The sequence below is a fragment of the Nuphar pumila genome, chromosome 15, assembly GCF_984573655.1.
Source record: "Nuphar pumila chromosome 15, dmNupPumi1.hap1.1, whole genome shotgun sequence".
Lineage (NCBI taxonomy): Eukaryota > Viridiplantae > Streptophyta > Magnoliopsida > Nymphaeales > Nymphaeaceae > Nuphar > Nuphar pumila.
In genome coordinates, this window is record NC_143263.1 from 73,424,262 (window position 1) to 73,449,990 (window position 25,729).

The window sequence follows — 25,729 nt, forward strand, 5'->3', positions numbered from 1 at the left end:
GAGTGTTTAATTAGGGTTTTAGGGTTTTTTTGTCCACTTTTTTTTATTTTAATTATTAATAAGCATGATTCTATTAATGAATGTTTGATTTTTGTTATCACTTCTCAACCCCTAAATCTTCGATTTTTGTTACGGTTTAAGTTTTTATTTTGATTTTTCAAATGACATGAATATTTAATTAGGTATTTTTTTTGTTTCTTTCTCAATCATCATTAAACATGATTTCATGCTTGATTTTAGGTAAAATTTTATGTCTTTATTTTTTTAATTAGTATATCTACGACTGAAGTTTGTTAGGATTTAAGAATTTGATTTGTTTTTTTAATGTTATAAATATTGAGCTATGGTTTTAGATTTTTTTTTTGTTTTTAAATTATTATTAAATATAAATTCATGAATAATGAATTCTTGATTTTACTTAGAATATTAAGGGTTTTTATCAATTAGCATAAATGTATAATTTATGATATTTGTAGGAATTAGGGTTATGATTTAGTTTTTTTATATTGGCATGAATGTTTAGTTATGGTTTTAAAGTTTTTGTGTTTTTTTTCCTTTTAATTAGCACTAAGCAAGAATTCATGAACAATGAATATTTGATTTTGGTTAGAATATTAATATTTTTTATTAAATTAACTAGCATAAATAATCTCTCTCTCGGTTCTGCCTCAACTCGCTTGATCAGGCAAACGACAGATTCTTTACATTGTGCATGTGCCCATCTTAATATATATATATATATATGTGTGTGTGTGTGTGTGTGTGTGTGTGTGTGTGTGTGTGTTTGTGTGTGTGTGTGTGTGTGTGTGTGTGTGTGTGTGTGTGTGTGTGTGTGTGTGTGTGTGTGTGTGTGTGTGTGTGTGTGTGTTGAACCCTCATCCTAAATCCGAAATTTCTAAACTCTTTTTGTTTAACTATAATTTTTTGCTTTGCTACAATTTCTAAACTTTTTGTTTACTTATTTATGATTTAATTATTTTAATTTTCTTGTGATGAGTGTATACATTTTAGAGTTACGTAGCATCTAAGTAAGAAAGATGCTATATAATTTTGAAAATGTGTAACATAAATTATATTTTAATTTATGTGAATATTAGAAGTGTATATATTTGTTGCAGGAGGGGTTTCTATTTTTAAAAACATATTTGAAATATATGTTTGTTGCAAGTTTTTGTTGAATGTAAATTTTTTTTTAACACTAATTTTTAGTTTTTTGTTTATAGGTTTATATAGCCATTACAGGCGGGATCACGGTCTCGTTGTTATAGCCTATACCAGTGATTTATTTTTTCCAATTGTAGCCTATAACGATGAGTAGGGATCTCACTGTTATAGGCTATAATGACAAAATAGTATTTAGTTGTTATAACTTATAGGTAGCCTATAACGGTGAGCTAGGGATCTTGCTGTTATATCCTATCTTACCGTTAAAACAACTTCGCTGTTAAAGATCCACACTGCTATTTGTATTTTCAGTTTTGATGAGATTCTTTGCTTGTGTTGGTTTACCTTTTAGTGGCGAGCTATAAATATCGCCATTATTACTCAACAAAGGTGAATTCTTTTTACAACTCATCAGCGAGATTTTTTGCCATTTTAGGCCTATAGTAACGAGAAATAGGGCAATAGCAGCGAGATATATAGCCGATATTGACATGCATTCTTATAGTGATAGGTCAGAGAGGGTTCCTCTACTATATTTCACTAAAATTGTATTTGTCAGAAATCCCAATATCCAAAGGTACTGACAACATATGCTCGTGGCATTTTAGAGAGGTTAATCCCCAGGAAGGATCCGGATCACATTAGATCGCTTCACCTCAATTCCAAATTTTGAGTTAAAGAAAGGTGCTCGGGTCACCAGGCGGTGAGGTTGGAAACAACCGGAGATGGAGATGAGGCATTCATCTATGAAAGATTCAAACAGTTTCTCGTAGATAATGCAAATCATACATGGACGAGCTTCAGAGCGGTCCCCAATTATGTGGATATAAAAATTTTGCATACAGCCATCTTACCCTTTTTCTTATCAATTTTAATTTCTTTCTAAAAGAAAAAGGGTTGGTCATTCCTTTAGCCCATATGCAAGTAACCAAGGAAGAGCCAAAGAGTTTGGAGTAGTGGGATGGGGGCCTAAACTGTTTGACGTGCACTCTAGGTTCAAATCTCATGAGTGTCACTTCACTGAAGCTTGGCGACTCCCTGAGGTTAAGAGGTAATCCCTCAGAGTTTTACGCTGACATGGACAGAGACTGTAGTATATGGTAGGTTGAGCCAGCCTTCCTAGGTCTCTGCACCTGGAGTGGTTTCTTCGAATAAAAATAAAAAATATGCAACCAACCAACATAGATTTGTTTAGCCTTCTTCTTTTGAAAACAACATAGATTTGTTTTGTAATTTACGCTTGATTAGACTGTTTATCGGAAGCCAACACTCGACAATCGGACAAGGTACGTGTGCACGTAAGGAACATGGTGAAACCAGTCCAGAGTGCCAGATCGGTGAATTTGCAGAAGGGATTCTTGTTTAGATTTTTTTTTTTTGAAAACTTTATAAAAACGTGCTTAACTTTTGACCTATTTGTAAATACCGATTGACTTTTGAGATATTACAAATACACACCAAGTTAACAAAACAATTGTCAAAAGTTAGGCAGGTATTTGTAATATTTGAAACGTAATATAGGCAATGTTTGTAAATAGGGCAAAAGTTAAGTGTGTGGGTTCTTGGAAGATTAGAATGTGTAAATATTTGATTCAATAGCAAATCTAAATCCTAATTTCATTTTATATGGATCAGATAAAGTTGAATTTGGTAATTGTCATATCCAACACTAGGGTTGTAACTGGGTCGTGTATACTCGACCCGACCCGATCACTACAAGAAAATTGTTAATTAGCGACGGAAAAAATCCGTCGCTAATTAGCGACAGATTAGCTAGAGATAGAATATGTCGCTAATTCGCGTCGGATTAGCGAGGAAACAAATTTTATCGCTAATCTGTCGCTACTTAGCGACGGATTAGCGACTAAATTTTTTGTCGCTACTTTTTATTAAAAGAACACCATTTTAGCGATGGATTTAGAGAGGGAACTATATCGTCGCTAATCCGTCGCTACTTAGCGACGGCGTAGCGACAGAATATAGTCCGTCGCGTTTTTTGTATTTTGATTTAGCGACGGCGTAGCGACGGAATGTTTCCGTCGCTAAGCCGTAGCTAAATGTCGCGTAAATCCCTAATCCCATCCCTCTTTCTCTTTTTCCTGTTTCGCTGTATTGCTCCCGCCCGCCGCCCTCTCCCTCCCGCCGCCCGTCGGCTCTCGCCACCGTCCGGCCACCGCCGCCTCGCTGCCGACCTCCCTGCTTGGCTAGCGGCTGCGCCAGGGACCCCGAGCACCAGCGACCCGCCGCCGACCTCTTCCTCCTCCCTGCTGTTCCTCCCTGTGGCTGCTGCCGGGAGGTGTTGTCTCCCCTTCGCCGGCGACTCGCAACCGGCGTCCTCAGTCACCGACGACCGACGATCCTCCCTGCAGCCACCTCTTCGCCTCCGCTCTGAGTTCCGGCGACCCAGTGGCCCCCGAGCTTCGCTCCAGGTCTCCCCCTCTCTGCTGTCGACTGCGCCGGCCACCGGCGACCTCGCCAGCCGCCGCTCCCCGTGCTTTCCGGCATGGGGGGTCGACCCCCTGCGTTTCCGGCAGGGGGGGTCGACCCCCTGCCGGAAAGGCATGGGGGGTCGACCCCCTGCCGGAAACGCAGGGGGTCGACCCCCCCTGCCGGAAAGGCAGGGGGTTTAACCCCTTGCCGTAAAGGCACGGCAGGGGGTCAACCCCCCATGCCGGAACTGCCTTTCCGGCAGGGGGTTTAACCCCCTTCCCTGCCGGAAAGGCAGGGGCTTTAACCCCCTGCCGTGCTTTCAAACTAACAAATTGAAAACAAACTAACAAATTGAAAACAAATTGTTGTATTTGAAAATCATGTTGATTTGAATAAAAAAAAGTAATACTTTTATGTTGTGCTAAAATCAGATCGTAATTATTAGAAATAATTACTGCTGTTGAAATAAAAAGAATAACAACGGTACTACAATTCAAGCTGCTGAAATTTGAAACGACTGTAGTTATGAAGAACCACACTGCTAAAATATAATAGACTATTGTGATTGAACCCAACAGTTAGTTTGTTACTTAATTTGTTTTGTTTTTGTGCAGATTTTTTAACGGAACCAACTCGTGCTCGGCCACCTGTGGTAAGTAAATGACAAAAACAATGCAAATCGGGTAAATACCCGTGGTGAGTAAGTGATGCAAACGTATCACATGTTATTTAATTTATTGAATGCAGCACTTTATTGTTCACACACTCACTTAGTTGTTGATATCTAGGACTGCTTTGTTGGAGTTCGGAGATCATGCTGAGCATGATTTTAATGTAGAAATATGGAAGTGTTCTTATTTTTGGAGTACGGAGTCCATGCTAAGCATGGTAGTAGTTAGTGAGATATTGAAGTGTGTTTGCTGCAGGTACATGTTTGCCATTTATTTGATATGAATGATTATGATGTATTGCAATGTTTGATGTAATTGTATCCATGCTTGCATGTAGTTAATTTCAATTTGATTTTGACTTCCATGTGAAATTTTATAATAAAAGCATGCTTCAAATGATTGTATCGTGTCATTAATAGTTTGCACATGAAAATATTAAGTTATCAATGCATGCATCAAAATTCTTGTTATTGTTTGACATAGTATATTGCATGATAAATTTGATATTTTCTTCATCGTAGCATTCTGATTGTTTTTTTCTTAATTCGTTAGGATACTATTCGTAACATCATACGACAGAATGACTGCAAACCGTGAATGGATGTACCGTAGGATAGTGGACAATGAGTTATCGCATGAATATATGGATGGTGTCGATAGTTTTATTGAATTTGCAACGGCGAGTGTCAGTACGGTAGATCCCACAGGTCGGATTAGGTGTCCCTGCAAGATTTGTAAGAATAATCGATTTGTAGAACCTCATGGCGTTAGACATCACCTATACAGGAAGGGTTTTGTGAGTGATTATCAGAACTGGACGTTTCATGGAGAAGAATTTAGAAACGATTTTGATGCACGGGTGAATGTGGTGCACGATAATCCATATACGAATTTGATATTTGATGCTGCAGGAACAGAACTGGGTTCTGCTATGAGTTCTAGTGATGTAAGAACTGCCGTAGATGAAGAATCACCAAACGATGCAGCTAGTAGATTTTATGATTTACTTAGAGATGCTGATGAGCCACTTTGGAACGGTTGTGAGAGTCACACTATCTTGTCTGCAGTTCTTCAACTAATGAATTTGAAGTCCGAGTATAATTTGAGTCAATCATGTTTTGACCGTTTGTGCATGATTGTGAAGAGTATGTTGCCTAAAGATGAGAAATTGCCACAAAATTTCTATCGTGCGAAAGTTATGGTCAATGCTCTAGGTATGGGTTACAAAAAGATTGATGCTTGTCCAAATCACTGCATGTTGTATTTCAAGGAGCAGGAAAACGACATATCATGCCCGTCATGTGGGCATCCTCGGTTCAAGCCAAAGACAAGAGGCAATGGTAGCACGAGATCAAAGGAAGTTTCATACAAGTCGCTCCGCTACTTTCCTATCACTCCTAGATTGCAGCGATTGTATATGTCTTCAAAGACAGCTAAACACATGAGATGGCATGCAAATAAAGTTCGACACGATGAAAACAAGATCACGCATCCTGTTGACGCTGAAGCTTGGAAGCACTTTGATCGTACTCATCAGAACTTCGCAATGGAAGTGCGAAATGTTAGACTCGGTCTATGTACAGATGGATTTAATCCATTTGGGGGTAGATCAACTCCATACTCATGCTGGCCAGTATTTGTAACTCCATACAACCTTCCACCAAGCTTGTGTATGAAACGTCCAAATCTTTTCTTGTCTCTGTTGATCCCTGGTCCGACCTCACCTGGCCAAAATCTTGATGTATATCTAAGGCCATTGATTGATGAATTAAAAGTACTGTGGGATGACGGTGTTACCACGTATGATGCCCACAAAAAACAAAATTTCAACATGAAGGCCGTTGTTCTATGGACATTCAGTGACTTCCATGCATATGGTATGTTATCTGGTTGGAGCACACATGGGAGGTTGGCTTGTCCGTACTGCATGGAGGATTCCAAAGCTTTTAGATTGAGGCATGGAAGGAAGCCTTGCTGGTTTGATTGCCATCGTCGATTTCTACCCAGCGATCATCCGTTCCGACGTCAAAAGAATGCATTTACAGCAGGCACAACTGAAACGGAAGGTCCATCCTCAAGATTGTCTGGCATAGAGATTTTAAGAAGATTGCGATACTTTCCAGATGTATTAACAGATGCCCGCAGTCCTACACCCTTCCGTGGATTTGGGAAGGAACACAATTGGACGAAAAAATCTATTTTTTGGGAACTACCGTATTGGCCGACCCTATTGATACGACATAATTTGGATGTGATGCATGTAGAGAAAAATGTGTTTGATAATGTGTTCAATACAGTAATGAATATTAAAGGAAAAACGAAGGATAATCCGAAGGCCCGTATGGATTTAAAATTAATATGTAAAAGACCAGAATTGGAACTCAAAGAGTATAATGGCAAAGTACTGAAACCAAAGGCGAAGTACGTGCTCGGACCTGATCAAATAAAACATGTATGTCAATGGTTGAGACAACTGAGATTTCCAGATGGATATGTCTCTAACATTGCTCGGGCTGTGAAGATTGACGATGGACAGTTATATGGGTTGAAGAGCCATGATTGTCATATCTTTATGCAACGATTGATACCCCTAGCATTCCATGATATGTTAGACAAACCTATATGGGGGGTATTGTCTGAGTTGAGCGGATTTTTCAGAACATTGTGCGCATCGGAGGTCATTGTATCAGATGTAAAGAATCTCGAGGACTCTGTCATCACCATTGTTTGTCTGTTAGAAAAGATATTTCCGCCAGCATTTTTCGATGTTATGGAACATTTGATCATACATCTGCCATATGAACTAAGGGTTGGTGGCCCTGTGCAATATCGATGGATGTACCCATTTGAAAGGTATATGTTTTTTTATATTTGTCTCTTTAGTGACAGATATTTAAAATTTGAAATGTATATTCTTGTCAGATGCATGTTCGACCTAAAAAAAAAGGTTCGTAATAAAGCAAGAGTAGAAGGCTCTATTTGTGAGGCGTACACTTTAGAAGAGATTTCAAATTTCTCATCTATGTACTTCGAACCTCATATTCCAACACGTTACACATGCCCGCCCCGTAACGATGATGGAGAACAAGTAACTGTAGCTGACAAGCTGTCGATATTTCAACCACTTGGGCATGCATTTGGTAGTTGCCGATCAAGGCTATTGACAGATCGAGAGCAAGATGCAGCACACATCTATATTCTTTTTAATTGCTCAGCGATCGACCCATACATCGAGTAAGTATATGTATATGCAACTCAATTATAAATCCTTTTATGTTCTATATGTGGATACATGGCTCGGTAATATAAGTATTTGTGGTTTGCAGACGATTTGATCTGAAGTTGCGAAACGAAGTTTCACATCTCACTGATGCAGAAGTACAAAAAGAACGTGAAACTAAGTTTGTAGAGTGGTTGAAACAGTTGGTAAAGAAGCTAACATAAATTTTGTACTTATAAACAACACTAAGTTACTTAATTGATCGTGATCACAATCATTGTTTATGTTTGTGCGTAGGTTCGCAATGGTGATGTTAAAGATCAAGGAATATGTGATTTAGAAAATGGTCCGACCAAAGTTGTGCAATGCTACAACGGGTATATCGTAAATGGTTATCGATTCCATACAAAAGACTACGGTATAAACAAATCAATGATAAATAGTGGCGTGTGTGTCAAGGGTAGCAGCTACGGTGAAAATGAACATGATTACTACGGTGTTATAGAGGAAATAATGGAGTTGACTTACTTAGGCATGAATAACAGGGTTACGGTATTCAAGTGTCATTGGTTTGATCCAACTGCAACAAGACTCGACAAAGCTTCAGGCATTGTGGAGGTGAATCATAAATCCAGGTTTGGAACATATGAACCATTCATATTAGCCTCGCAAGCTCAACAAGTTTATTATACTTCATATCCGAGTATAAAAAAGTCAGATAGAAATGAATGGTGGGCAGTTTGCAAGGTGAAATCCAAACTATACCCCGAGTATGATCAGTTACAGGAAGATGAGTTAGCTGAAGACAGTGATTACTATCAATCAGATGATGTCTGTGACTTCGCTTATGGTCACGATGTTGCGCATGATATGCATGTCATATCTCCATTGGCCGATGAAACATTCATAGAGGAATGTGATCCAAATGATGTACCAAGGGGATGGGCAAACAATGAAGAAGAAGAAGAAGAAGAAAGTCAAACTAGTGACGAGGAAGAATTCTCAAGCTAGTGAGCAAAATCTTATACTACAAACCTCTATTTAAATGCATTGTAATACTTGATGTGAGTTGTATTGCAATACTTGGTGTGAATGATTATAAATTTTATTTGAATGTATTGTAATACTTGATACGAATGATTCGAATGCATTGTAATACTTGATGTGAATGATTTCAATTATCTGAATGTATTATAATTTATGCAATTAACGAGTGATTTGAATTAGTGCAATACTTGATGCCAATGATTTGAATTATTTGAATGCATTGCAATGCTTGTTGTGAATGACTTGATTGCATTGTAATACTTGATGTGAATTATTTCAATTATCTGAATGTATTATAATTTATGCAATTAACGAATGATTTGAATTAGTGCAATACTTGATGCCAATGATTTGAATTATTTGAATGTATTGTAATGCTTGATACGAATGATTCGAATGCATTGTAATACTTGATGTGAATGATTTCAATTATCTGAATGTATTATAATTTATGCAATTAACGAATGATTTGAATTAGTGCAATACTTGATGTCAATGATTTGAATTATTTGAATGCATTGCAATGCTTGATGTGAATGACTTGAATGCATTGTAATACTTGATATGAATTATTTGAATGTATTGTATGACATATGTTATTTGTTAGAATATGGTTCGTGGAGGTTATAGTGGTCGCTCATCCAGTAGTAGCCAGGCTTAGCCTTCATCTTCACGGGCTCCTGTGATAGGTATATCATATAACTAATTAGATGTTTGATTAGTTCAAATGCACATTCTGAGAATTTCTAATGTATTTTTTTACAGATGATGTTGCGCCTGTACACGACCCACCTACACCAGTTGATCGCACAAGTCAACAGCCAACACAGGAAACAGGGTCTTCTCAGGCTGGCACAAGAAGACTCATTCGAATAGTGTATATCGATAATCGACCGTAAGTATTTTGTTTTCAATTATTGCATATCTTTTAAATATTTTATATTGATATTTACTGTGTAACAATTCATGTACAGCACGAGGTTTGAGCCACAAGAAGTAGTACGGGAGATTAGGAATTCACTTCTTCAACATCTACCAGGACCAGTTGCTCAATGGAAAGAGTACCCAAAGGAGGTGTTAGACAGATTGTGGTCCTCATTCATGGTATACAGTTGTTCCTCATAGTTAATGTGTTTCATATTTAATTTATTTAAGCAATGTCTACTAACTTTCTGAAAATATTTGTAGGCTTCGAATCGCTTTGCAACTACGGTGGAAGAAAATGATGCAAGGAAGGTGTGGCAGAAGGTGGCTACCAATCGATTTGCAGACATGCTGCACACTATGAAGACTGCAGCAAAAAAAGCATTTGGCGTAGTAGATGATCCATTACTGTGGAAGGGCCATGGTCCTATTACTATCAGGAGAGATTACTGGGATGAAATGTGCGATATGTGGGCGGGAGATGCATTTAAAAATCGCTCTGCGAAGGCTTCACAAAATCGATCGAAGATGCCCGAAGCCCATCTACACACAGGTGGATCTAAGACATTTGGGAGCCACCTAAAGAAAATGGTAACTCATCAATATATAATATTAATTTTATAAGTATTGTTGCAATTTTTTGTACTAAATCTTTTGTCATTTAACTTCGCAGGAAGCAGAAAAAGGAGGCAGTGTACCATATAAGGATGTGTTTGTAGAAACACATAAACGGAAGACCACGGGAGTCTTCGTATCAGAGAAGGCGAGAACGACAACAGTATGTATTAATTCTATTAATAATCATTGCAATATATATGCAAGTTATCATAATGTTATCATTAATTATTAATGAATACTTTAAACATTATTTTGTAGGAGGCATATGAGCAACAGATGGTAGAGCGATATGGCGAAGACGCTACTCAGCATCCATCATTTGATCCTACAGCATGGGTGACTGCAACAGGTGAACCCAAAAAAGGTCGCGTGTTCGGGTTTGGGAGTAATATGAACACTTCACCAGTTATTGGTTCTTCCAGTTACGGCTCACCGACTTCTTGCGCCGACATAAGCTCCAAGCAGCCGACTATTCTTTTCGGTGATGATGTACGCGAGATCATTAATGAATCACTGAATAACTACTTCCAATACACTGTCGCCCCCTTTCTCCGAAATGAGATCAAGGCCGCTGTTCAGGATAGGGGATCTTCGATTCCAGGTCCCTCTCAGGTATAATCACATATATAGTTTTTTTGACTGTCTTAAAGCACATCTGAGCATGGTAGAATCACATATAGAGTTTTTCTAGATGCCTTAGAACACATATGAACATGCTATAATCACATATTCAATTTTTTTACTGCCTTAGCACACATATGAGCATGATAGAATCACATATAAAGTTGCTTTGCCTACCTTAGAGCACATATGAGCATGCTATATTCACATATTCAATTTTTTTACTGCCTTAGCACACATACGAGCATGATCGAATCACATATATAGTTTTTTGCCTGCCTTAAAGCACATCTGAGCATGGTAGAATCACATATAGAGTTTTTTTATATGCCTTAGAACACATATGAACATGCTATAATCACATATTCAATTTTTTGACTGCCTTAGCACACATATGAGCATGATAGAATCACATATATATATTTAACTTTTTGTCTGCCTTAGAGCACATATGAGCATGATAGAATCACATATAAAGTTTTTTTGATTGCATTAGAACACATATGAGCATGCTATAATCACATATTCAGTTTTTTGACTGCCTAAGAACACATATGAGCATATTATAATCACATATTCTGTTTTTTGACTGCCTTAGCACACATATGCGCATGCTATAATAACATATAGAGTTTTTTAACTGCCTTAGAACACATATGAACATGTTATATATCATTTATGATAGAATCACATATAAAATTTTTGGTTTTGCCTGCCTTAGAGCACATATGAGCATGCTATATTCACATATTCAATTTTTTTACTGCCTTAGCACACATACGAGCATGATCGAATCACATATATAGTTTTTTGCCTGCCTTAAAGCACATCTGAGCATGGTAGAATCACATATAGAGTTTTTTTAGATGCCTTAGAACACATATGAACATGCTATAATCACATATTCAATTTTTTGACTGCCTTAGCACACATATGAGCATGATAGAATCACATATAGAGTTTTTTTATTGCCTTAGATCACACATGAGCACATGATAGAATCACATATAGTGTGTAATTTATTTCATTATATTTTGTTTATCAATACTGACTGTTCTTTTCTTGTGTAGGCTGCTAGCGATAATCAGGGTAGTGGAGCTGAAGGGACAGATAAAGACAATGAACAAGAAGACGCACAAAATCTTGGCGATGATTAGAGGACTGTGTTGAAGAAGTTCTATTTTTTTTATTTTTCCTAATTGTAATTGTTGAATTGTAAATAATTAAACTTCTTAATTTTAAGGTGGAACGATTAATTATTATAGATACTTGTTATATGAATTTTTTTGTGTGGTTTGTTTTTTATTTACAGGAAATATAAATTGTACAGGAAATAGAAATTGTACAGTTCTCGGTAATTAATTTTTAAATAAAATTTTTTTGATTTTTTTCGTGTTTGCGACGGATTAGCGACGGATGATTCCGTCGCTATTCATATTAATCTAGCGACGGCTTAGCGACGGAACCATCCGTCGCTATTCATATTAATCTAGCGACGGCATAGCGACGGAATTAAATCCGTCGCCAAGTCGTGGTCGCCGTTTAGTACCGGCGGATTGGCGACGGAATATAGCGCTCGTTATTCCGTCGCAGTTAGCGTCGAAATATTCGCGACGTAAGCATACTGTCGCCGCGTTGTCGCTAATCCGTCGCTAACATGGTTAGCGACGGATTCGCGACGGAATGTGGTCGTCGCTAATCTACTGCTTTGTTGTAGTGGATGTCTTGAATCAATTATATTTGACCTGATCTATTTTTAGTAGACCCATAGGTTTGAATTGAACTCGTGCATGGTGGATTCACAATCCACTTGGCTACATCTGTTACTCAATCAAGAGTCATGCCATATTTCATTTTTAATGTCATCTTTCGTTTTTAGCCTTCATCATAGATTCTTCTTTCTGACTCTCCTTTTTCTTTGCACTAAGATATAATTATTTATATGTTATATATACCTTGCCATATGAGGCCAATCTCGTAAAAAAAATATAACAATAAAAAGGTAAAATAGAAAAGAGATTGGAATGGAATCATCATGTGAGTAAAACATGACTATATTTATTCTCTTTTCTACTTCTTCCAAGCGCATGATAGCCCCAAGGAGTTGTAGGTTTTTTTCTACCAATCGAGGCCCTCCCTTCACCACCTTCATGGGAATGGCCTATAGGGTTCATAACTACTTCTCTTACTACAGGACGTTTACCTAGCCAACATTTAAATTCAGCTCTACCCAAACTTTTTTGGTTCACCTTAACATTACCCATTTGTTTCATTGGTGCTGAGCAGTTTTTGGATATCAAACGAACCTCTCCAAATGGTAATCTTAATGTAACCAATTTACCCTCTTTTGCAATCAGTTTTGTCACAACACCTGCTACTCTAGCTAATTGTCCACCATTTCCAAGTGTTATTTTTATGTTATGTCAATTTACCCTCTTTTGCAATCAGTTTTGTTACAACACCTACTACTCTAGCTAATTGTCCACCATTTTCAAGTGTTATTTTTATGTTATGTAGTTGAAGTAGATTCTTTTTTTTATAAAAACCCTTCCCAAACCATACAAGCTTCTTCCAAAGCATACAACTTTCTGGATGTAGATGATGATATCTAGACAGATGGATCTTATATGAATCGTATGATGAACGTGAGTGGATATATAGGAATCCAAATTTGCCGAATCACTCATGCTACGATCTTCTACATCCTAGGTCTCCTCATTCCGTCATCTAGTTTATGTTCTTCATGTATCACTCAGACCAAATAACTCTGTGAAATTACATTGATACTTTCATTCCATATATTATGGGTAACGTAAGAAATACCTTTATTTTTTTCTCGGAGGATCTTTAGAATTACCACTGCTTAGCTTTCAATTCGCCTCTGACCATCAAATAAAATGTGAATAACCCATCCACCTCTCTTTGAAACAAGGAGCACTTACGGTTTTATCCGTGCTTCAAACAATTTTGTCTTCTCCATACTACCATATCTCTAGAGTCAATAATTTTATATGAGGAACCATTGAGCTCAATCACCTGATGTCGTTACTCTTTAGTTTTTTGTTGGGGTCTATCTCGTAGAAGTACTCAAATTGAATCAATGACTGATTTTTAAGTTTTGTTGTAAACCTAATTGGTTACTTTCAATTACGTAAATCAATGGTTCAAACCGCACTCAAAGGTAGGGCATTTTCTATTGATATAGGAACTTCTATACTAGAAACAATGATATCTCCAATTATAGCCCCTCTGGGATGTAAAATATATCTCTTCTCACCATCCCCATAGTGTATGAGACAAATGTATGCATTTCAATTAGGGTCATATTTTATGGTTATGATTCTACCAAATATGTCTTTTTCATTCTATCGAAAATTGATTTTATGGTATAGACACTTATGACCTCCCCCTCTATGTCTTGCGGTAATGATTCCTCTGGCATACTACCACAATGATGCTGCCCATAGATCAAATTTGTTCGTGGATTGAATTTCACTTGACTGTTTATGGCTCCTTTGCGTGTGCTAGGGGTAGAAGTTTTGTATAAATGTATCGTCATTTTATTATTTAAGTTCTTTTCTCTATAAGAGGTGGAATAGAATAACCCGATTGAAGTGTAATGATCATACATCTGTAATGCATTGTATGTCTCATAATAGGTCCCGTTCTTCTACCCTTTTTCGAGAGTCAATGGCTATTCATAGCTACTACCTTGACACCAAAGGAGAGTTAGATCCAATGCTTTATTTCTATCCTAGTTGATCCTGATTCGACATTAGAAGTATATTGATTGTTCCTCAATGACCGAATATTTTTTTCTATAAATATTGTATATTTGATTTCATCCATAAATTCATTTTCTTCCCTATGAGTTTCAGTATCTATAAGAATTAGAATTCTTACCATTTCTACCATTTCTATCTTATTCTTATAGTATGAATATACCAATTAGTTATGTATGGATGATGAGATTCTGTTGATATGGAACCAACTGATTTTTTTAAGTGACCCAAATGTTCCCACATAATGTAAAACCGAACCCATTTTATAATTGAACTAAACTAAACTCGAACCCATTTCGTATTCGAACTGACCCAAACTCCAACCAATTTTGTACCCAAACTCATTTTATATGCAAACCAACCTGAACCAAACCCATTGAAATCCGACCCACTATTGTTTAGAATAGTTAATACGATTCTCATTTGTTAACATGCAATCTTCGTAATGAATGGCTAATTCTATTAATTTATGTATATTTTTATTAGCAGTAATTAGGTCTACAATACCAATCTTGTCAAAAACTGAGTTGAAACCTAAACCTGGTAAGATCCAAACCCTTTAACCCATAAGGATTTATATTTCATATGGGTCCATAATTTTCAATACACACCAAAACCCGTTAACTCATATGGGTCCATAATTTTCAGCCATACCCGAACCTGAACTCAGACCTCAATTAAATTGGGTCAGGTTGGGTCTAACTTTTAGACCCAATTCAAAATCGGGTCGATAAGACCCATCTCGAACCGACCCAGTTACACCAACCCAGAGAGAGAGATGACATGCCTGGGAAACACACACAATTTGATTGGATTGTGAAAGATTTCCACTATGGGAAGTCGATACAGGTGCTTGACGGATACAACAATCAAAAGATTCAAAAAACTCTTCACTATCATGAACTCATTAACAAATCGGAAACAAAACAATGAAAATCATATGTAGATAGACAGAGATAGAGAGATTTTTCCTACTAAAAATTAGATTTGTCCTTTGGTTTCTCCTCCTCCGACGAACCAAACAAACCCATATGATGCATCTTCGCCAACACCCACTTCTCGTCTTCCTTCCTCTGTTCAAACCCTGCTTTGAAATCAGAGCTCGACACCGATACTCTTCTGTAGTTGCACCATATTCTCAACATCCCATAAATCAAAACCACACACACAAACGTAGATATCAGCACAATGCTCACTGTGATCCCCACAACAGCACCTCTTGACATCCATTTCCTTCCACCACCCACCTGCTCAGAGCACAAAGACAACGGTGCCCCACAAAGATTTGGGTTCCCCAAGAAAGAGGCTAATGGCAACTTTGAAAGGCTTTGAGGTATCTCACCATGGAGAAGATTACCTGACAAATTCAAATTGCTCACGCTTGTGAGTTCCCCAAGTTGTGTGGGTATCTCCCCATCCAGACGGTTTCCAGAAAGATTCAGACTTTCCAACTTCTTAAGGTTCCCCAAGGATGATGGAATCACTCCAGATAGTGAGTTTTGGCTTAGGTCTAGTATTTCTTGAAGCTCAGTAAGTTCTCCTATCTCGTATGGTATAAACCCACTAAGGAAATTCTCTGAAATTCTTAGCTCATAAACTTTTCTGCAATTCTTGATTGTGGTGGGAATGGAACCAGAAAGATTGTTCTTTTGGAGATTTAGGACATTCAAGGAAGCTAGGTTTCCAATGGTTGATGGGATTTCTCCTGAAAGATTGTTGTTTGAAAGAGAGAGTTTTATGAGATTGGAACAGTTTCCTAGCTCTGGTGGTATGGACCCATAGAACCCATTGAAGGAAAGGTCAAGTTCTCCAAGAGATTGTAAGGTTCCCAGCCATGAAGGAATTGTACCCAGCAACCGGTTTTCATTGAGATTGAGATGGCTCAACTGTTTGCAAGTTGAAAGCTTTAGCCCTAGTTCACCACTGAGATTGTTTGATGAGAGGTCAATAAGGGTGAGCTGTGTAAGTTGGGAGATTTCATCTGGAATTTCGCCATTCAACTGATTCATGCCTAGCCGCAGACGAGCCAGGTTGGTGGAGTTTCCAATCTGGGGAGGAATTTTGCCTGTAAAACTGTTGTTGGTTAGGTCTAGTTTCACTAGAGATTTGGAACTGGAAATCGGGTCGATGTCCCCGATGAAGTTGTTGTTGGAAAGATTGATGAATTCAAGCTTTTGCAAAGAGGACAGGCTTTGAGGAATTGGGCCCTCAAGTGAATTGTTGTAGAGTGTAAGGATCTGCAGTTCAGTGAGAAATCTGAATGTGGGTGGCACTCTGCCTGATAGTCTGTTATCAGCAAAAGCCAAGGCTTGAAGCTTCTTGCATTGTCCCAAGCTTGGGGGTATCGGGCCTGAAAGATCATTCTGTCTCAATTGTAGAAAGACGAGATTTTTGAGCTTACCAATTGTTGAAGGAATGGAACCAGAGAAATGGTTCCCGAAAAAATCAATCCCCTCTAAGCTAGAGCAGTTTGTCAGCTCAAGTGGGATCTCTTTAGACATCTGGTTTTCATAGAGAGTGAATACCTTCAACTTCTGTAATCTCCCAATATCTGCAGGAATCTGCCCAGTGAGCACATTATGATGAAGGGACAGTGTTTCGAGATTGCTTAGATTCCCAATTTCTGGCGGTATCCTTCCAAGTAAGCTATTGTTATGAAGAAGCAGATCAGAAAGGTTATTGATGTTGCCCATCCAAGATGGTATCTCCCCTGTTAAGCTATTTTCAGAAAGATCAATTGCATGAAGAGCAGAGCATTTGTTTAAGCAGGATGGTATCGAACCAGAGATTCTATTACTACTCAGGAAGAGGTTCTGCAAATGTGTAGAACCAGTGCAAAAATCTTCTGGGAGACTGCCTGTGAGAAAATTATCAGACAAAACCAGAAACTGCAGGTTTTGAAACTGGCTAGCTACAACTGTGATGGCACCTGAGAGATTATTTTGTGACAGGTCAAGGGTTTTTAGTTGGCTGAGCTGATTTAATTGGGCTGGAATTTCTCCACTCAGCCTATTTCCATGCAAATTCAAATATTCAAGGCTCGAGAGACTGCCAAGCTCTAGTGGAATAGAACCAGTGAAACTATTGTTTGCAAAATTGAGAATCTGTAGTTGAGCTAAATTACCTATTGCATGTGGGATTGCACCTTCAAGCATGTTATTTGCTGCAGAAAGTATTTGAAGATCTGCACAATTTCCGAGCTCTTGGGGAAGAGGCCCACTGAGAAAGTTCTTCTGTAAATTCAGTATTCTTAAATGCTTCAAATTGCCAAGTTCCACTGGTATGCTTCCATCGAGACTAGAAGAAGAAAGACCCAGTACTTGTAACTTGATGCAATTTCCAAGTTGTGGCGGGATTTGTCCAGATATCAAATTATCTCCTATCCGAAGAATGGTTAGTTCCTGCAAGAGCCCAATTTCCGCAGGAATCCTGCCGGAGAGGAAATTGGAATACAGAAGCAACTCTGTGAGGCTTGAGAGACTTCCAAGGTCAGCTGGTATTGGGCCTGTAAGAGAATTTGATGATAAGTCGAGACTGCAAAGAGATTGCAGATTTGCAAATGCAGGTGTTATTGTTCCGAATAGCCCATAGCCTGATAAGTTCAGACTTATCACTTGCATTTCATCAAATGAACATGTAATACCGTTCCAGTCACAGAGTGCTGTTTCAGATGACCAACTATCTAGAGTGCCCCTTGTGTCATTCAGTTGATCTTTTATCTGAAGCAGCCATCGAGAATCTTCTGAAAGATTGCCATGTGAGGAAGTAGCTGCAGCAATGATCAACACTGATAAGAAAAGTATGCATTGGTACATATCTCTGTTGCCCACTGCAGAACTGGAGAGAATTGTAGCCAATAAATTATGTTTGTCTCTCCTTGTCCATGATGATTTAGAAGGGAAACTCTGTTCTCCGAATGCCATTCTTGGTAATGATGAGCTCAGGGTAGGACTTGAGGATTATCTCTGAACATTGCTTGCGGAAGATGAAAGTTGTAAGGGCACTCAATTTGAATGGTGAAGAAGTGTCCTTGAACGTGATGAGTAGCATGTGTGAGGGGGAATAAGTGAGGAATAAAATGGGGGAAGGCATGCTGCAAGAAAAACAAAGGGGATGCAACTATTGTAACAAAAAAAAAAGATATGTCAATTTGTGGGCCTATTTTTTGTGAACTTACAGTAAGATATCATCCAAAAAGACCACAAGTAAGGCTTCATTCAAGATGAGACAATCAGTTTCAAGTAAAGGAGGGTGAGGACAATCAGTAGGACCTCTCTATCTCTCTCTCACATACATGGAGACATATATGATGAATTAAACAATCTTAAAGCAATAAATAGTTTAAAGCAATAAACAAATATTAGCAGAAAAGAGAAAAAAATTGAGCACAAGAAACAATAATGTAGCATAGGGACATTGAAAAATCTTGACATTTCAAAAGTCAATGACAAAGATAGAAGGGTCAACGACTCGTTCTTTTATTATACTTGATAATTGAGGATTAGGAAGGCTATCGTAACCAAGATGAAGTTGTTAAAGACTTTTGGATATTCAAGGTAGACTCTCTTAACTAATTCTTGACTAATCCAAAAACTGGTTTTGTGCATATACTGTCATATCAAAGGAGGCAAAAAGCCAATTGGTCTTTTATTATCTATATTTATTTCTTTACTACTACTCTTAACATTTAATAATAATATTTACATTCTCCAACCCCCATTTTGCGCTTTAGCATTTTCCTGTGCTAACAGCAAAGACTGTTGCTGATGGCTCTATCTGAAACAGGAATCTGCCTTTACCAAACACACCTAACCTCAAAATAAATAACCAAGGAGATAAAAGGTGTTCAAACCTGCCCTGGAGACAAGCAGGGTAGAAGAAAACTCTGATCAAAAGAGTACAAACCAAAATTATTTCTTTAGAGGCAAAGATGCTCCCTGTCCTCGGGTGAAATAAAAAAGAAAATGAATACTCAATGAAGAGTTGTTTTCTTGTTTATCGTATGTCCAGATATGAGGATTCTGGTGCAAAAAGAGCACAAACACAAGCAAACAAATCTCTTCACTTTTACTTTGAAATAAAAGTTAACAGAAAGGCAGCGATTTACATAGCTTTCAGTGTTACCCTGTAGCTCATCTTTCATTGCCACATAAGCTTTTGACATAGACAAGAAATGAAAATCTAAGACTGCCCCATCAAATTGAAACAAAAAATACGAGACAAAACGTTCAATTCCCCACTTGGAAGGGCAGTTGGACCATCCTATCAGTATCTTTTGGGTACTATATGTATGTTTTACTTTATACTGTGGGTGCTCACTGCAAACACTTTTTTGGGGCTCCCATGTGTGTCTTTTGTGTTCATTTCGGTGGCAGAAACATAATAAATGGCAGGAATTGCCCTATATTGTGCCCACGAGTTTGGCCTCAACAATGACATGATGAGCCGATATTTTCCAATCCAAGCCACCTTATGCGATGGCTAGAATGCTTGCATGCCTTTGCTCATTAGGTACAGGCATACCATAAAAGGATTATATGAACCCTCATGTAGGGGTTGCCTTTTGGTGATGGAATGCTTTAGGTAGGGTTCACCAAATACCTTTGACAAAACCAACCAACACATGCACCACCACCATGGCACTTCCTGAAATTCTATAAGCACAAAAACTTCACAAGACACGTATGTTCTATTGGCGCCAGTGCAAAAGATGAGACAAAATATACCTGAAGCAGCCATGTTCATCTGATAATGGCCGATGAGTGAACCCGATCTATCGTGTCTCTGAGACGTTCGTCTCTTCAGCCAGTTGCAGTCCTTGATAAGCGCAGGCCCTCCAGTAATGGTGAGCAGGATCCGAATCCCAGAATAATCAGCTCTGTTGATTAGCTTCTACATCTACCTTGGGGTCTCTCATCAATATCCCTTTTATAGCATTAACCTTTATTAGAAAACAATTAAGATAATTGTTCCCTCTAAATGGTAAAGTTTATCCGATAGGGATACCTCTAGAAGAGTCCTTATACGTGGGTGACTCCAACATTCTCCCACTTGTCCCAACGATAAACCCTTAACCAAATACCTTATGAAATGACTTGATAAATAGATTGACCTTTAAAATCTATTCTACAGATCCTTAGTTAAATCTTTAATCCTTATGAGATTAACAAAAAATGACCATAATGAGAATCAAAATTGTATGTGATCACTTTATTCATATGCATATGTCAAAAAGAGTTTAACAAGCTCATCCTCAATACATGTTCGGAGTACAACCCGGTGCTAGCCCTTTAGTAAGAGAATCACCAATCATCTCTTTGGTACCAATATTAACAATATGCACTAGATGATTCTTTGTCCTTTCTTTAACAACAAAGTACTTTAATTTCATATGCTTATATGTTGTAGTACTTTTATTGTTATTCGAAAAGAACATTGCAGCTTCATTATCACAGTAGACCTTCAGTGGCTTCTCGATGGAATCAACCACCTTTAACTGTGATATAAAGTTCTTCAACTATATGGCCTGCGAAGAAGTCTCATACAATGCTATAAACTTTGCCTCCATGGTGTGAGCAACAGTGGTCGTCTACTTTTCATTCCTCTAAGAGATCGCACCCCTAGCAAGTAGGAAGACATACCCAGTAGTAGACTTTCTACTATCAAAGCACCCTCCTAAGTCCGCATCTGAGTAGCCAATGACCTCGAGGTGGTCAACCTTATGATACATCAATATATAATATTTTGTTCCTTGCAAATACCACATGACTTTCTTAGTAGCCTTCTAATGAGATATGCTTGGGTTAGACTGAAATCTACCAAGCATCCCTACTGTGAAAGAAATATCTAGACATTAACAAGTCTGTGCATATTGCAAGCTGCCAACAACTGATGCATATGGATAAGCATTCATCTGTACTTTGTCAATATCGTTCTGTGGACAATCCTTTAGGCTCAGTTTATCACCTTTTGATATGGGTGATGTACCAGAAGAACAATTCTCCTTCCCATATCGCTTTAATATCTTATTTATGTAGGATCTTTGGGAGAGACCTAGAAAACCTTTTACTCTGTCTCGACGGATCTCTATGCCAAGTACATAAGCAGCCTCACCCATATCTTTCATGTCAAAATGTGATGTAAGAAATTGTTTTGTCTCTACAAGTAACTTTATATCGTTGGTTGCAAGTAGTATATCATCTACATACAACATCAATATAATGAACTTACTCTCACTTTCCTTAAGGTATATACATCAATCAATGATGTTTTCTTTAAACCCGAAAGTCATGATGACATGAAAAAATGTAATATACCACTGTCGGGAGGCTTGTTTAAGTTCATATATTGATTTATTAAGCTTGCAAACCAAACGATCATCTTCAGAGAAACCAAGAGGTTGATCTATGTATACCTCTTTATTTAGATTCCCGTTGAGAAACGATGTTTTCACATCCATCTGATTTAGCTCTAAGTCATAATGAGCTACAAGGGCCAAAATTATCTTTATTGACTCCTTAGTTGAGACAGGAGAGAATGTCTCATTATAGTCAATGCCCTCCGTTCAGGTGAATCCTTTAGCAACCAATCTTTTCTTATGTCACCTTTGGAGTCCATTTTGGTCTTAAAGATCCATTTATACCCTATGGGTTTTACTCCTTTAGGTAACTTGACAAGATCCCACACTTGATTCTTAGCCATAGAGTCCAACTCTTCTTTCATGACTTTTATCAAATGCGAAGATTGTTTGCTTTCAACAACTTTCATAAAAGACAACGGGTCATCATCTATATCTATGAAATCATCAGGCTCCTGAAGATAGACCACATAATCAAGATGTATGGCAGATTTTCTAACCCTTATAGATGTTCAAACAGGTTGTTCTCCAAGTTCAGATTGAATTTGTTCATGTGCTTCTGCATTATCCACAATCAGTTCATTTTGGATTTGTGCATCAACAACCAGGTGATCAAACAAATCATTATTAGGAATAACAATATAGTATCTCTAACAATTTCTAACAATTTATTCATTCTTTTCTAACAATTTCTTGTACTTTATGCAATATGCTTTCTTGTGTCCCTTCTTCTTGCAAAAGAAGCACTTCATGGGAGCAGAATCAGGTTGTTTGCTCTGAGATGACTTTTCTCCTACTGACTTCTTCTTAGCATTTTTCTTAAATGCATTTTTCTTTTATCCGACCTTGGATTCATGATAAGCCATATGTGCACTTTGCACCTTCTCTCCTTTCAATCTTTCTTTTTCCTCAACACACTTGGACATAAGTTCATTGAGTGTTCATTCATCATTATGTGTGTTGTAAGAGATCTTAAAAAGACCATATTCTATAGATAGGGATGCCAAAATTAAATACACTAGAAATGAGTCAGAAATAATCAGCTTCATGTCATTCAGCTAGAACGCTATGTTCCTCATTTCTAAAATGTGCTGACGAATATTACTCCCTCTAGAATATTTCATAGATATGAGTTTTGGCATTAGGGTATTGGCCCTAGCCTTATTCAAACTGACAAATTGTGTTTCAATGGCACTCAGGAATTCTTTCACTGTCCTGCATTGCGGGATAGCACTGCAAATATTCTTAGCCACCTTAAATTGCAAAAGCAATAGGCTAAGTCTATTCGAGCGCACCCACTTTTCAAAAGCACTTTTTTTTGTTCAGTAGTGCTTTGATCTGTCAGGGCAGCAGACTCATCATTTCTTAAGGACAAATCCAAATCCATATACCCTAATATGAAAAGGATAATTTCTTTCCAATTACTAAAATTAGATCCATCAAGAAAATGGATAGTACTCGAGTCATCTAAAATCACAGAACCAGAAACTGCATGGCAAGAGACATCTATCAAAAAGGAAGCATATACGAGACAAACCTGATGGAAAAAGCAATACATATAAGGTCCTTGATATGCTTATTTCTGGGCGAGTGTAGAGGGTCATCGAAGTCCTACTTTGGTAAGAATTTTGACATGCGTAATCACTACGCCTACCAACCATAGCTGGTAAAACTAAAGCTCATGTGAAGCTAGACCATCAACCCATGGCACCTTTGGATACGCATGCATAATGTATCTCAACACACTTGCTTTATTTTATCCTACTTAAATTTCAAACATGATGAAACTTCCTTTAGATTGCTTCATCGTTTCATGAATTTAAGTACAACATTAATATTGGATAAAATTGTATAATAGAACAAAATTTGACAACATACATGCATCCAGTTACCTTAGTAACATGAATTCACTAAGTTATCTAACTATCCATGATTTCAATATCAGTCATACATAATGCATGAATAATCACAAATAAAATGCATAAAAATAACAAAAACAAGCTCAAATGGGTAAAACCCACGGTCCTCAAAATGAAACTGGTCTGAAAACACCCCGAACCGGTCTGAAACAGCTCCGAATTGGTCATCCAAGGGTCTGAACTGGTTCTAAACCTTATGAACTGGTGCTAAGTATGAAAAAAAGTTCATAAAACCCAATAATTGTATGCCAAAATCCTTGTATCCTCATATATTTATGAAAACAGGGTCTTAGCATCTCAGAACCGGTGGAAAACCAAAAGGAACCGGTCAAAATGGCTCCGAACCATTCCTAAAAAGGGTTGTATTAGTTCCTGGTCTGATTCAGGTGTAAACAGTATCTGGACCCTGTTATGGATCCAATCCGGTCCAATCTGGATTCGGGTCTGACCTGATTCAAACTGGACCCAGGTCAGACACGGTCCAAAGCTATATCTGGATCTGACCCGGTCCAAAGTTGTATCCAGGTCAAACACGATCCACACAGGATCCGGCCTCACGGGATCAAACCCAGACCCAGTAACCATATGGGTCCGAATCTAATCTGGGGATCGATAGGACCCGATTCTGTGCAGACTCGAACCACCCATATGGGTCTGGATTGGACCCATTACCAGGTCGAAATACCCGGTATGACCCGGTTCAAAAGGCAAAACTCATTAGGGTTAAACAAGATACTGAAACGATTTTCGGTTTCTGAAAAAATCAGAAAACCAAAAATTGTCGCTTGCATTAGGGGGATCTGAAGAACCTCATCAGAGTCGACGACCTCCGGCAAGGTGCCATGGAGCCATGGTCGTTGCTTGTCAGCAGACGTTGCCGGTGCGATCGTGAGCTGACGATCGTCCACCTGACATCAACGTTGGCAAAACCGTCAGTGATCGACGACCACCCATCTGACCCCACGACGATCCATGTTGTCGTTCAGGCGACCCACGTCACCCCAGGATGACTGCCGCTAGCGGCAGTCACCAGCACCGGTGACATGCCGAAAAGCCGTCGGTGTCGAAGACCCCACCAGCCCTTAATCTCTCTGGCGACAGCATACCCCCATCGAGCCCAACGGTAGAGGGGAAACAGTCGACGAAAGGGTCTCCTTCTAATGTCTGTCGCCCCACGGCGACTCCACTGTCATTGTTCACCGACGATGAAGAACCCCCTTGCCCAACAGCAGAGGTAAACTGAGAAGAGGGGTAAAATGAGTTTAATGATGTCAGCGATAATCGGCCGATAATCGATAAACCACATCGCCCCACAGTGATGATAGGCCGGTTACCTACAACCCGGCAACCACACCCCTCCACCGGCGACGTTTTGTAGTGACCTCGACACAAGCATATCCCCTGCAACCCGACGACCATAGGTAAAACCCTTGATCCTCTATTGTTGTTTTTTATGCATAGGGTCGCCAGGGCTGCAAGCGCCACCGACATTTGGCTTTTGGGAATAGCAGTCGCCCCACGACGACACTCACCTTTGATCGGTAACCCACGTTGCCTCACGACGACGGGCGATCACCAGATAGGATGGCTCTGTCGCCAGTGAAGGTTGTCACCCCATGGGAACAGTTTGCCGTAGAAACTGGTGACCCATGTCACCCCATGGTGACATGCGATCAGCGCGCCTGAATCCGAGAACGCCAGAAGGCCCTACACTGCACCCACGCGCAGCAGAATGCATGGGAGTGGGCCCATAACCCAATGTTGGTGGTTGCACAAAAGATAAGACAGAATATACCTAAAGCGACCATGTTCGTCTGATAATAGCCAATGAGTGAACTCGATCTATCGTCTATGAGATATTTGTCTCCTCAGCCCGTCGTAGCTCTTGATGAGCGCAGACCCTCCAGCGACGATGAGCAGAATTTGAATCCCAAAATAATCAACTGTGTTGATTAGCTTCTGCATCTACTTTGGGG

At 38.6% G+C, this 25,729-nt stretch overlaps 1 protein-coding gene across 1 annotated transcript; it reads right to left on the minus strand.

Moving 5' to 3' along the window:
- Window positions 1–15,354: 15,354 nt before the first annotated feature.
- LOC149815600 (uncharacterized) lies at window positions 15,355–18,400 on the minus strand. The gene has a single exon (XM_089990581.1). The coding sequence runs from the start codon at window positions 18,398–18,400 to the stop codon at window positions 15,452–15,454; it is 2,949 nt and encodes a 982-aa protein (XP_089846707.1). The 3' UTR covers window positions 15,355–15,451.
- Window positions 18,401–25,729: the final 7,329 nt, after the last annotated feature.

Bases quoted from the DNA above. Each gene is read 5' to 3' on its own strand.
- LOC149815600 (XM_089990581.1), bottom strand. From the start codon at position 18,400: ATGGCATTCGGAGAACAGAGTTTCCCTTCTAAATCATCATGGACAAGG.